The 15,117-nt window shown below is 37.3% G+C and overlaps 1 protein-coding gene across 1 annotated transcript in view; it reads left to right on the forward strand.

Moving 5' to 3' along the window:
- The window catches only part of LOC124777723 (glutathione S-transferase-like), a 75,233-nt gene that overhangs the window by 44,097 nt on the left and 16,019 nt on the right, over positions 1 to 15,117 (forward strand). Inside the window, exons 2-3 of the mRNA XM_047253221.1 lie at positions 5,191 to 5,326; positions 11,763 to 11,930. Coding sequence (XP_047109177.1) covers positions 5,191 to 5,326; positions 11,763 to 11,930 — 304 coding nt within the window. The remainder of the gene's footprint in view (positions 1 to 5,190; positions 5,327 to 11,762; positions 11,931 to 15,117) is intronic.

Here is a 15,117-nt window from a genome sequence, read left to right on the forward strand (position 1 = left end):
ACTGACTTATACAAGCAAGGTCTCCAGAAAGTCATCTATTGTTGGTGTTGCATTGAAAGATGAATATGTAAAGAAGGGCTAATGCTGTCACCTACAATTATTTCCCTTAAGACCATACTGTTGTCACCACTTACAACACAGCACAAATTTGACAGTGTGGGCCTGGAAATGACTGTGTCTATTACTTGAAGAAGTACATCTGTATAATTGCCTGTTGGTGAATAGTAGCTTGTTCTGTTTTTGAAAATGTAACAAAAAATAGTCACTTTTGACCCAAAGGACACACTGACAGTTATCTAACTGTCAGTGTGTCTACAATCTACAATTAAAAGATAGCATATGTCAGTCAGAGGTTGTCCAGAAACATGTAGATATGTCTAGTATTTGAAGTAGTACATTTGTAAAATCATCTAAGGTGAGTGGTAGCCAGTTCTCTTATAATTACTTCCATCCTGGTTTTCCATTGACATTAAATTTTTGTTTGTGATTAGATGTAGATAAAAAGTAAAAATAGAGACAAACAAACGTAATTACATCTAAAAACACTAAAATCTGTCAAATATATAAAAACAATATGCAAGTCTTTGACATTGGTATTGTATAGTTCATTAAATAAACATTATCCAGATGATCCCCAAAACAAAGAAATGTTTTCCTTTACAAAACATCTGCACTTTGTCATGGAAAAAAAGAGATGATAGTAATTAGCAATACAACATTGAAGTTTGTGCAAATTTAATGGGGTGTTTACCTTTTAACCATTTGTAACATACTTGTAATAACTGCTACAGTTTGCCAGAACCAACAACAAACAGCTTCTTTGTGGGACTGCTAAAGAGCACTCAGTGTACTTAATTTGTTTAAAAGTTATTGCAACAACAAAATGGTTGCAAATCGTCACAATTGATTCTTCTATAACTTCACACATCTGCTTCACGTAAATGGTACTGAACATAGCCTTGAAATTCTGACAGTGTGAAGAGCACAAAACGTTGTCTATCAAATACAGATATCTTGTTTACATTACTGCTAATTTCTGTTTTAACCTGTCTTAAATTTTTTCCCAAACTTGAGCTACCTTAACATTTTGCAGCCCTCCACTGAAAGCCTCTTAAACTTTAATGTTTTTGCATTTTGAATTCAGAATTGTGCACAGTTTATTTTAGTTCTTTGGGAAAGATTTGTGAAAAATTTCATTCAGATAGCAGCTCATCAGGTGGGGACCAGTGGTCCATTTGATGTGGAATGACTCAATAAGATTAAATGCTCATATAATTTCACATGAAATTGTTTCTAGTGGACACAACCAATGAAAGATTCTCCTAAATTTTAAGTACAGTTTTCTTAAGATCAACAGAATTTATCACATTATTTTCCCCTAATGTGCTGAGCAGTTTATTTTATTACCAAAACTGTTGGACTGGAAATGCTCTATGTACAACATACCGTCTTGTGTTTCTCTCGCTGTTTGGTATGTAACTTTCCTTGCAGTATTTACGCAATTGATTTTTATTAGTGTTAGCATTTATAACAACAATGATTCATCCCAGTTAATAATACAAAAAGCTTCAAAATAATTGTTACCAATGGTTTGCTTAAATGGTTGTGTAATTGTAAGTATTGTTGAAGATTCATCTGTTAACAATAGCCACATAATACAGGAAAATACCTTTTACTATTTTTTCCAGACTAAGGTCACACAGATGGTGTCATTACGAATGTTAACATTTTAGGAAGTCGTCATCAGATGATCTGAATTTGAGTAGATGCACCAAATAGCTGCTTATAGTAAGTAATCTTTATTCACAACAGTCTGGAAACACATAAAAAAAGGTATTTTCCTGTATGATGTGGCTATTGTTAACAGACGAATTTTCTACAAATCTTAAGATTTTAAACCAATTAAAAATTACCTGAAGCAGACCATTAGTAACAATTATTTTGAAACCTTTTGTACGAGGGCCGTTCAGAAAGTAACCTCCGGTTGATTTAAAAAAATACACCAAGTTAAATAAAAATATTTTAATATATACATCTTACAACTACATCTTTGCACTATTTTTCTACATACTCTCCATAGCGATTGAGGCACTTATCGTATCTCTTCACAAGCTTTGAAATTCCTTCTGCATAAAAATCGCCCGCTTGTGCCTGGAGCCAGCCTGTGACCGCATCTTTGAACTCTTCGTCGTCATCAAACCGCTGTGACCCGAGCCATTTCTTCAAATGCATGAAGAGGTGATAATCACTTGGCGCCAGGTCTGGGCTGTAAGGTGGATAGTTGATAACGTCCCACTTGAAGGACTCAAGAAGGGCCGTTGTTCTGCGAGCAGAGTGAGGACGGGCGTTATCGTGCAAAAAAACGATACCGGAAGTCAGCATACCACGGCGTTTGTTCTGTATAGCCCGTCGTAACTTTTTTATTGTTTCACAGTACACGTCTTGATTAATGGTCGTACCACGTTCCATGAATTCAAACACCACCACCCCTTTGGCATCCCAAAACACCGTTGCCATCAGTTTTCTGGCAGAAAAATCTTGCGAGGCTTTTCTTGGTTTGGCAGGCGAATTTGAATGTGCCCACATCTTTGATTGTTCTTTTGTCTCAGGGTTCACATACTTAATCCAGGTTTCGTCACCGGTCACGATTCTGTTTAACAATGGTTCTCCTTTGTCCTCATAACGTGACAGAAAGTCTAATGCAGAGGCCATTCTTTGAGTTTTGTGGTGGTCGGTAAGAATTTTGGGCACCCATCGTGCACAGAACTTACGGTAACCCAATCTTGCTGTCACTATCTCGTACAAGAGAGTCTTAGAAATCTGTGGAAAACCAGTAGACAACTCCGACATTGAGAAACGTCGATTTTCACGAACTTTTGCATCAACTGTCTGAACGAGTTCGTCAGTCACCAATGATGGTCTACCACTCCTCTCTTCATCATGAACGTTTTCTCGTCCACTTTTAAATAAACGTACCCATTCACGGACAACTCCTTCACTCATAACTCTTGGTCCGTACACGGCACAAAGCTCACGATGAATAGCTGCTGCAGAATATCCTTTGGCTGTAAAAAACCTTATGACAGCACGCACTTCACATTTGGCGGAGTTTTCTATTGCAGCACACATTTCAAACTGCCACAAAAACTAAACTAGCGCAGGTACGACGTTCACTCGACCACGGCTTGATGCCGACTGACCTGTTGAGTGCGTGAACGCACAGATGGCGTCGCTACTCCCCCCACAACCCGCACTGTGACCAATCGGAGGTTACTTTCTGAACCGCCCTCGTATTATTAACAGGTCTGAAAGAAGAAAATTTGATCAGAATGTAACTCTTGAAAAGGATGTGTACAGTAACTTGACAAAAGTGCAAGTTTTGGTGTGAAAATAATCTGATAATGACTTTCTGATGATTTTTTTTTTTTTTTTTTTTTTTTTTTTTACAATATGGTCACCATGTTCCTCTTAGGGAGTGTGTCAAGTTTACATAAGTGAAATATATTTTCACTTAGCTACAGGTATGAAAAGATTGTTATTGTACAGTGTCCTCCAGAAAAATGTATACACACTTTAAGGAATGAGAAATATTGCTTATGTGTTTATTTTACATTTAATAATTGATCACACATGTTGTACAAACTTCAGTTTAGCACATGGCTACTTTAAAAGTTCAAAATATTCTCCCTTGATTGCGGTACACATAACAGAATGTCGAGCAGTCACCACAACTACGTCAGTCAATGTTACACTGGAGATCGGTGCACATGTAACTGTAATCGCCTGGCGATGTTCCTCCAGCATGCATGACTTACATTGATAGACATTATCTTTCACAGTTCCCCACAAGTAAAAGTCCATAGGTGTTAGGTGTGGCAACCATGAAGGGAACTCTTTGTCCAATTTTATGCCCCAGAAAAATGTCATCCAGGAAAGCTCATACAGCTAGGTGGTAGTGCAATGGTGCCGCATCCTGTTGGTCGAAGACCTCTTGATCAGCTCCATAAAGCACACATGCGCACGTATACCTGGCAAAATTGATGTGCGTAACATATCCAGGTACATTTCTCCTCTGACAATAGCATCAAAGAAAAATGGTTGTACTAAGCCTCTAGATGATAGTCCACACCACACATGAGCCCCTGATAGATTGACCACTTTATCCACATAAATGTGCGGATATTCCGGTGCCCAGTACACAATGTTACGCCAATTCATGGTTCCATTAAGTTTAAATTGTTCCTCGTCACTCTACACTACCTTCATCACAAATTGTTTGTCATCAGTTACCATTTGCTGATCATTCACAAAACTGCATTCGGCGATCAGGATTGTCATCATTAATCTCGCGCAGTAATCGTGGAATGTAAACTTTCCACTTGGAAGCTTTCAGAATTCTTCGTACAGTTGTACTGTTAACCCCCACTTCATGTGCACATTACGTAGCAGAATTCTGTGGAGAATTAACAAACTTTTCCAACACGAAAGCTAACGAAGCAGGACTTGTAGCTGTATGCTGTCCTCCTGATCTTCCTTTGTGAATATCACAAATTGTTCCATGCAATTCAAACTTGTCAATGATGTGTTTAATTGTTAGGCAGGTTGGTGGTTCTGCTTCAAACTCCCACCTCCACTGACATTGCACTTCAATGGCATTATCAAACTTGAAAAACCACTTTACAATACATTTTCATTGCTCGAAAGTCAAGTGTGCTCCAGCCACTTTGTTTGTTCAAAACTGAGATGAAAGAACTGCTGTTGAGGCAAAGACCATACAACAACACACTCGTAACCCAGATTGAACGACAATATCGATATCTCAATAGAGCCTGACAAAGAGTGTATACATTTTTTTGGCTGACTCTGTAGAATGTATACTATCCATTAATGTAAGTAATGTGTCAGTCTGAATAATTTAAAAAAAGATATTCTAAACATTGGAAACATTTATCCTGGAAGGCACTGAAGCTAATAAATATCAGTAGTTTTTACATATTTTGTCAGTGCTTGTGGTACTTTGAATTTATTTTTTCATTAAAACAGTGAGGAAGGTAGTAGACAGAGATATATGAATTAGAACCATTGATGTGGCCACACTAGAAGTAAATAATAATAAATAATATATTTTTATTTATATTAAATGTGCTCATATATTTCAATTTTTAAATTTTTAATATAAATTACTTCCAGATGGCACCAAAATGTAAATTAACTTACTTCGCTCTTATGGGGCTTGGTGAACCAATACGTTTTCTTTTGTCCTATGGGAAGATGGACTTTGAGGATATTCGTTATGAATTTGAGCAGTGGCCACCAGTGAAAACATGTAAGTATGGTGTCTGGATTAGTGTATACTTCATTTAAAACATTTCTTTTCTGTATCAGTATAGTTGTAGAAATTGAATACAAGCAATTTAATCAAAGATATCTAAATAAATTTGGTATGCTGAAAGGTGATTTTGTATCAAACGGTAGTATATGTAGGAAAAGAGAACTAACTCATGAACCAGGGAACTTATCAAGCAGATTACCATCTAACAAAAATATTGAATTCATAATGTTATGTTGTGTATGATCTGACAAAGTATATTTGTATTTTAGGGGAACCTTGCTAGTTCTTGTAATTTACTTGTGCAGCTAATCTGAGTTTATAACACCTTCATAGACACATGAGTAAAATCATACTGTATTTAACAGTAGAGTAGTGAATTTAATCTAATAATATTATTTTCTTTGTTTTTTCTCTCTCCTTCTCTGTTTGTTTCTACTGAAGCTAACATGGTATGTCACACTGGAGGTGTCCAGTAATACAATTCACAATAATCTTTAATATTGATGCAAATTAACACATTTTAAGTGAAAGATTGTAGTATAAAATGATAGACAGCTCAGGGATCATCAGTATTTGCATTTGACTTGTAGTACCACATTCTAATCCTGGGTGTGCTTACAAACTGTTTTCATTTCAGTGCATAGTTATTGTGAAATGGTATGTACTTTAATTCCTCTTGTTGTCTCTCATGTGAGGTATTGAGTTATCTAAACCATTTAGCAGGTACCTGTAATCTGTATGTGCTTATCTTGACTTACTAAGTTGATGATGCCTCATATTTAACTTGAGATTTTTTTCCCTCAGGATGGTATTTAAATTCATGCAATTCACTGCAAATTTAATAGATACTAACACCATTTATGAATGAAGGGTGCCAAAATTATCAAGACTTTTTTAGGTTATATACACTGAGATTAGGCCACTGGCTATAAATGAGACAACAGATGAATAAATAGACTACAAAACCACTCTGGAAAAAATACAGTAGTGATGGAGCTTACTTTGGAGAAATTCAAGTCATTTACCAAATATCTGGATTTGTCTTGTGGCATTTCTGCTATTTGTGTTTCTATAAGACATGTTATACTTTTATTTCAGTTATGTATGGCTCTATCAAACACGTTTGACTGTCATATCTCTAACTGGATATCACCACTGCATTTCTTATTGGAGACATAGACAAAGAAACAGTCATGGAGCAGCCATATTTGTTGACCAATGTGATTGGATTCTGGGTATACACACTGTAAATCTAAAAAGTCAATTATGTACACAATTAGGCATGTAACAATGGTTAATTTAAGTTAAATGCAACTTTAAAATCAATATTATTGGAATTATAAAACTCAGACCCATGTCTGTATAGCCAATCAAAGACAACAGCCAGTCTTCATATTCATGTACATAGGTAACATAATAAATAATATAGAAATCAGGAATGAGATATACACATGCTTTTGTGTAAAGGTCCTAGGAACCAGAAGGTACTGCCAAGCTACAGAGGCCAATTAACCTGAAAATAAAATACAAATAATGGCAAATTTGTTATGTCTGAGAAAATGTACACCAATTCAGCATACAAGAAAGAAAGCTGACAAGGACACTACTGTAATTGGAAGTAATTTGCGTACATAAACAGCCACTTGAGAACACAAAACTCATGATTAATTCAGAGAATTTGTTTAATATCAATTCTACATTTCTGTCAGTTTTTGAACCAAAACAAGTTACACAATTGCCTTATCAAGCTACAATAACATTAATCATAATGCTCTTTGGCAAATGGCTGACTCCTGATGTGTATTGGAGGAACCATAGAGAAGAAAATCATCTACTTCTCCAGTTTTACAGATGCGGATTGGGGAAATTCTGGCACAAGGTAGAAAATCATGCTGTTTGTGGAATTCTGGTACTAGTGCAAAATTATATACAGGCTACAACTTCATATCCTGATGGGTGATATGATAGTTCTCAGTATGCACAAATCTATTGCTCTTTCACTGACTGAAGTCAAGTACAGCTGTCTCATTGAAGCAGTGAAGGAAGTAATTTAACTGCCAGTTTTCATGAAAGTACCAAATCTGAAGAAACTATCATACTTCATCTTATAATAACAATGAATATTCTGGAAAACTGTCGTGCAACTCATATTTTCACATGAAAATCAAGCACATTCAAATAAGGTTTCACTTTAAAAATATTACTTTTCTGTAGTGTTCTGACATTGGAATATTTGTCAACAAAAGATACAATAGTAAACATACCAGTGAAGCCTCTTCCACCAGCCAGACATGACAAGTGTATTAAATGACTTTGTATTCAAGTGTCTTGGATTAAAGTTTGATTTCTTTTAGTATAATAAGCTACATAACTTAAGATGCAATATAAAATGTAAATTGTTACAGCCATGTGTTATCATTGGTCACCATAAATGTTGCTGTAGAGCGTTAGCCCAGTCTTTATTTTTCAGTATTGTACAGTAAAATTGAAATAAATTGTTAAATGACTACATGCTGTGTCCATGAATCATCCCCTTTCAAATATTATTGAATAACTGAGATGCTGAGCCATTGATAGGCACATACAAAACTCTGAGAACTTTGCTAACTTTTGGTCAAATCCTTCTTCAGAGATATAGAGTATACATCTACACCTGCACCTGTACTTTACAAGCCTCCTTGTATTGTGTGGTGGAGAGTGCCTCTGGTACCATTATCTTCCTCTCTGTTCCAGTTGCAAATAGTGTATGGGAAGAACAACTGTCTATAAACTCTCTTATAAGCCTGTAGAGCTATATTGTGCATTGTGCCGGCACTGCAACTCAGGTGGGAGGGAGGGGGGGGGAGAGGATGTAGGAAAAGACACAATTGGATGATAAGACAGATATAACAGATGCTGTGCTCAAGGCAGAGGGCACAAGGAATAGCACAGAAGGGTAAAAATGAGGTTACAAATTTGGTAAAAACGTCCTTGATGTGGTTTGTGTGTGTGTAGTCAGATGATGGTGTAGCATAGTTGGTTCAGACTCTGCAACATCTGCTATGGATGAAAAGTCCCTCTCAAGAGTGGCAGTCTCTGCTGCAGTTTGGGCACTTGAAATGTGAAGGACTTCCACCAGAGGCCACCCTCTCCTTCCATCTTGCTCTCTTCCTGATGTCTTCTTGTATGTATTCGTTCTCTGCAAGCTCAACCCCATTGCACACAGCATGTTTCCACTTGACACGGTCACCAGTATTTTTTCAGTATTCGCTCAGGATCCACGAGCCTGACATGTCCCAGCCACCTTAGACATTGGTGGTTTAGGAGTGCATGAATGCTGGTTGTGCTTGCGAGCCATTATACTTTGGTGTTGGGTACTCTATCCTTCCAAGAGATCTGAAGGATCCTTCGGAGATAATGGAGATGGAAGCTGTTCAGTCGAGATTCGTGTTTAGCAAGAGTTTTCCATGTCTCACAGCTATACAAAAGGGTGCTGATAACCCAAGCATTATCTGCTTTCAATTTAGTTTTTAATGTGAGTAGTCCATTCTTCCATATTCTGTTTTTCAATCTACTCATTACAGCCGATGCTTTTGCAATTCTTTTGGTAATCTCAGTGTCCACAGACAAGTTGCTACATATTGTAGATCCCAAGTAGGTAAAATCATCAACTACCTGCAGAGGATTGCTGTCAGTGCTGATGGATGGAAGGTTGGTGGTGCTGTGTGCCATGATCTTTAGTCTTTTGGAGGCTGATGATGGTAAGACCAAGCTTCCCACACGCATGTGATAACTTATACTGCAGCTCTTCCTCTGAGTTTTTCTACCAGAGCTGCATCGTCTGCTTACAACAACTTCCGAATAACAATTGTATTGACTTTGGTCTTGGCCTTGAGACAGGCAATATTGAAGAGATTTCCATCAGACCTTGTTTGTAAATACACTCCCTCCTCACAGTCTCGAAAATCAAATCTCAGCAGAAGGGAAAAGAAAATGCCAAACAGAGTAGGAACTAGCACACACCCCTGCTTTACACCGCTATTTACAGGGAATGATTCTGTTGTTTTGCCATTGAAACAGACTGTTGCTTGCATTTTCTCATGGAAAGAGACAGTTAGTTATTATAGTAGTTTAGGTGGGCAACTAATCTTCTGCAGCAACTTGAAGAGCCCGGTTCTGCTCACTAAACCAAATACTTTGACGAGGTCAACAAAATCAATATACAGTGGTCTCTGCTGCTCAAAGCACTTCTCTTGCAGTTGTAGAGAAAAAATCGTACCCACGGTTGATCGGCCAGGTCTGAAGCCACATTGGGATTCTTGGTAAATTCTAGATGCTATGAATTGCAATTGCATTTGGATGACTCGTACATAAGCCTTCCCAGCTACAGTGAAATGCCTTGGTAATTGTTGCAATCACTTCTATCTTCTTTCTGTTTATACAAAGTAACAATCTTTGAATTTTGCATACTTAGTGGGCACAGCCTTCTTCCCAGATGGTTGTGAGAAGTGAATATAGGTGCTGTAGAAGGGCAGGGTTGTTATACTTAATAATCTCTGCAGGGATCCCATCTTCACTTGGGGCCTTTCCATTAGCTAGGCAGTCTATCGCTCTGCCAAGTTCTTAGATAGTGAGCATTGCATCGAGCTCTTCCATAACTGGCATTTGTTTGATGGCATCAAGTCCATCCTTCCTTACTTCATTTTCGGCTGTACACAGCTCAAGGTAGTGTTCAACCCAGCACTCCATGTGCTTGCCTTCATCAGTAATAACTTCTCCTGTCTTCGTCTTCAGAGGGGCTGCTTTTTGGACAGTTGGACCAACCGCTTTCTTAATACCATCGTACGTTGCCTTAATGTCCCCATAATTGGCAGCTTTCTGTATATCTGCACATAAATTTCGCCTAGATGTTTGTTGCGCCCTGTTCTTTGCTTCACTCCAGTCATCCAAAGTTCTTCAATTTGGGTTTCTTGTATAAGAAAGCAGGGCTTCCCATTTTGCCTCAATGACTGTTTCCATCTCTTCCAAATTTTGCTCATGCTAGTCCTTGTATCTATTCTTTTTCATTCCATAGGCCAATACTGGTGAGTTGTAGAGAATCAGAAAGTTGTGCCCATTTTTTATCAATATTCATTTCTGTTTGTGCATTTCTTGATAAAGCACTTTCAAAACTACTGGCAAATTCTTGTTTTCATTGAAAGCTATGAACATGATATGTGTTGATCTGTGGTTGACCTCTCTGTTTAGCATGGTGATATTTCTTAGGCGTGAGCCTCAGTCTGCTTGCCACCAGAGCATGGTCAGTGTTGCAGTCAGCACTATGATAGCTTTGTTTCAGTAGGACATTTTTTTTAGATCTGAACGCCAAGCTAAGACAAGATCAAATTGGTGCCAGTAATGAGAGAGGGGATGTCACCAGGTCACCTTGTGTTGATCTTTAAGTTGGAAATATGTGTTTTTGATACACAGGCCATGAAAGCAGCGTACTTCCAGCACTCCCTGGCCATTATCATTTATTTTTCCCACTCCGTCATGACCCAGACAAGTCAGCCACATGTCATTAGCTGACCCAACTCGAGGATTAAAGTCGCCTAGAATATATAGTGACTCTGAGCCAGGCACTTCGGTTATTCTGTCACTGAGTAAATCGTAAAACAGATCCTTCTCTTCTATGCTGGATGATAAGGTGGGAGCATACACATTAATGATGGTGATGGTTCCACTTGAAGAGCATACTTATAAAGTAAGAATCTGCTCTGTTCTACCAGATTGTAGCACAATACTGTTCAGGAGGGCCGTTTTTAACTGCAGTTCCTACACTTTGAAGTCTGGGCTCATCTTGTGACTTCTCCTGCCAGAAGAATGTATAATTAGCTTCTCTAATAGAGGCCATGTCTGGTAGCCGCATCTCCTGTAGTCACACATTGCCCTAATTCGAGCAGTGGAGCTCTCTATCAATAACTGCAGTCTTACAAATGAAATCAACCTCTTGGGAATCATTGATGTCTCTTAGGCACATGGTCCTGACATTCCAGGTGGCAATATGGAATGGCGGTTTCTTTATTATTTCCTTTTTGTTTCTTGTAGGTGTACTTTATCTACCTCCACACACTTTATGAAGCAGGGAGATGACTTAAGAATTATTTTATGACTAAATTTAGAAAAAAATGTTGACAGAAAAACAGTTTTTCATTTTTGCAAGAACTTGTGTTGTCTCACTTTGAGGTGTCACATGTGTTCAAGGATTCAAGTTATAGCAGCAATATGAATAGCTATTCTGCATCAGAATTCATCATTCATGTTTTCTTTTTATCTTTGTATTTGATTACTGGAGAAATAAATCTCTATATATAAGGATTTCAAAGTGAACTCACCAGTACAATTAATTTCATTTATGTGATTTCTCTTTTGTTTATGTGCAAAAGATGAATTATTGTTTCCAATTTTGAAGCTACACCATATGGAAAGCTTCCCCTTCTTGAAATTGATGGAAAGAAGATGCATCAATCCACTGCTATATGCCGCTATTTAGGCAAGAAGCTGGGGCTGGCAGGTGAAAATGATTGGGAATCTGCTGAGATTGATATGGCTGTTGATACGATAACAGACTTGAGATTGAGTAAGTTTTGTGTTTATTAATATTTGAAATACGGTTTATGAAATAATTAATTTCATTCTAGATGTATAATGTACTAGCACAGTGTTTGACAAACAGAATCCACATGTTATGGATTGAAACCTACTATTTGGCTGCTCATTATTGTAGATCTAGTATGAGAAAAGGTGGAGTTGCAGTTTCTTTATAGAAATAATGAAGTATATAAATCTCTAGATTTAAGTGAATACTGTGCTAAACAGTGCTTGGATGTGTGTGGCAGAGAGGTAATTGAATGTAATGCAACAGTTGTTGTTGTGTCAATTTACAGTGTTCCTGCTGGAACTTCATTGTTTTTCTCTTTTCCGTTGCTGTCTAGGAAAACTAATTCATTCATTGTAATGAGCTACTTTCATTTGAACTTCTTAACAGACAATAGAAACAGAATAGACCTTGTACACCTGATGTGCTATTACAACTTAGTGTCAGTGGTAAAACTCTCAAACTAGAGCACCAGCCAATTCCAGTACTTCAGTAGACAACATGTTTATACACAAGGATGGATATAATAATTTAACAGTGAAAAATATTATAGATGTCCTCTTTGACCATGATGGATAGTTTCTCATCATAAAAAGTAAAAGAAAAGTAAATTTCATGTGAAAAATCTGGAGGATTATCATCAAACGAACCATGGAACACTTTAATCATCAGCTACAGCTTGTGGTCTGGTTTCCTGTGTGTGCTACTGTTGATGTTAATTCCATATTTAATATATTTGTTAATGAGATTACAAGTGTATTTGAAGAAATATTTCCTAAAAATTTAGTGGAAACCTTTTTAAATCAGGTTGTAGGCCTTGGATTACTATGAGTGTCAAAATTTCTTGTAGAACAAGAGAGGAGCTTTACGCAGAATGCCAAGAAATCAAATAATCCAAACAAGATTATGCATTATAAACTGTACAGTACAATTCTTAACAAGACTATATATAAATAAAAGATCATGTTTTTGAAGGCAGGAATTGATAATTCAAACAATAAAGTAAAAACTATCTGAAATTTCGTATAGAAGGAAACAGAAAAGTGCAGGTTTTAGAGACAGAAAAAAATAAATAAAAAATGTAGATAATCTCATTGTGTCCAAATGCAGGTGCTGATGTTCCCAAAAAAATCTTTTTAGTAGTAACAGAACAAATAGGGTTATGAGGCTCCATAAATCAAGCCAGTAATTTTCTGCAAGCCAGTGTATATAGCACAGTACAACAGAATGAGGTAACAGGCACTACACAGGAAATTGAAAGAATCATTAAGTCTGTGAAAAGTAAAAATTCTACAGGAGTTTGCAACATATTTAATAATTATTAAGATACTGGTATAGCCATGTAAGTAAAATCCTTTTCCACATTTTTGATGCATCAGTTACGCAAAGAATAGTTCCTGAAAGGCTTTAAATAAGTTGTACAACCACTGTATAAAAAGAGAGAGAGGGGAGATCATGCTAATTATCAGTCAAGCTCTCTGCCCTCTAGTTTTTCTGAGGGTTTGGAGGAACTAATGTGTGCCAGAAGTATTAAGCATGTTAGTGACCACAATATCATCAGAAAAAGTCAATTTGGATTTCAGAGAGGGTGATAAATAGAAGATGCAACATTTGCATTTTCTGTCAATGTTTTGGAGTCCATCAATAAAATAATGAAAATGTCTGGAATACTTTGCAACCCAACAAAAAGGTTTGATTGTGTCAGACACCTAATACTGTTACACAAAGAATAGAAATCAGAAAGCAGGTATCTCACCATCATCAGAGTGGGGTATCATTACGTGTGGAGTTTTTCAGGGCTCAGTTTTGGGCTCTCTACTTTTTATTATTTTTATTAAGCTGAGGCCTGAAGCTGAGGGCTACACTGGAAGCAGTGTAGCTACTTGGAGGGTCTCATGTGCCAGGCAGGTCTCAACAGATGAAGCTGATGAAGTATGTCCTGTGATGTCCCATCTTTTCCCATGTCATTTTCCACAGTACTTTTCCCCAACACCTTAGGACCCAGTGGCGAAGCAAATGGAAGAGGAACACTTCACAGCTGAGATTCCAAACTGGCATGTCAAATGAATTGGGTGTAAAGATGCTGCTCATGGCAGTTCACTGCAGTTCTGGTTTGTGAAATAACCTGTCTGATACCCATGTGCGTGATGTATGGTTTACAAAATCATAGTGAGTGGGTAACTTCCTTGTAATCTGAGATCCACCTTAAACTACCAGGTGAATGGCAGTTTCTCCTGTCATTCTCTTTAAAGTTCAATGGTGATGGGATAAGGATGACTGTGACAATGGTAGATATCTTAATATAAAATGTAATAGTACCATTTACATAATACCATAGGATGATACCACAACAAATCTGCATGACTGACTTGTTCTGTATCCTATGATATGTTCACAATGTGGACCACAGAAACAAAAAATGATGGATAAATAAGTAAATAATAGAATGGAATACCAAATAACATGACTAGTTGTCCACTTAGATCTTCACACTATCAGGCCAGAGCATATTTTTCACCTTGAACATCTTCGTTAAATAGGGTGCTGATGGTCTTTACATGTCCAACAGACACAATAATGAAACAATATTGTTGTATTGTGATTCACTAGCTTTACATTATAAGAGGCAGTCAAATGAAACTGATACAAATGGGGAAAAAAGGATGTAAACTGTTAACTACCTCTGGAATAATCATTGTAGCTGTTAAAACATTTATCCCACTGTGAGATGGTCAATGCCTTCATGGAAAAATGTTTGCAGTTGCCTGCAGAACCATGATTGTACCAGGCATGCATCTCTTTGTCTGATGCATATTGATGGCCATGAATGCCTCTCATTAGGGTTCCAGAAATATGGAAATCACATGGGGAAAGATCAGGATTGTATGGAGGCTTTGTAAGAGTTTTCCAGCAGAACTTTTGCACTGTAGTCAAATTAACAGGCACGGCAGCTCCAGGAAAGCATAATGACTTTTTCTTGTTAACTGCTAGGGCCCACTGGTCACAGATTTTCTGGAACACAGAACCCAAATTACTGCACAGCACTGTGTGGGAACTTTGTGAAAATTGTTGCATTGTAGTGCATCATCAAATCCAAACACCCAGGAAAGTTGACAATAGCATCATCATTCTACCTGCATACATTTTATTTATTTAGCCTGAGAATTTA

The sequence above is a fragment of the Schistocerca piceifrons genome, chromosome 2 (genome assembly GCF_021461385.2).
Source record: "Schistocerca piceifrons isolate TAMUIC-IGC-003096 chromosome 2, iqSchPice1.1, whole genome shotgun sequence".
In the NCBI taxonomy this organism is placed as follows: Eukaryota; Metazoa; Arthropoda; class Insecta; order Orthoptera; family Acrididae; genus Schistocerca; species Schistocerca piceifrons.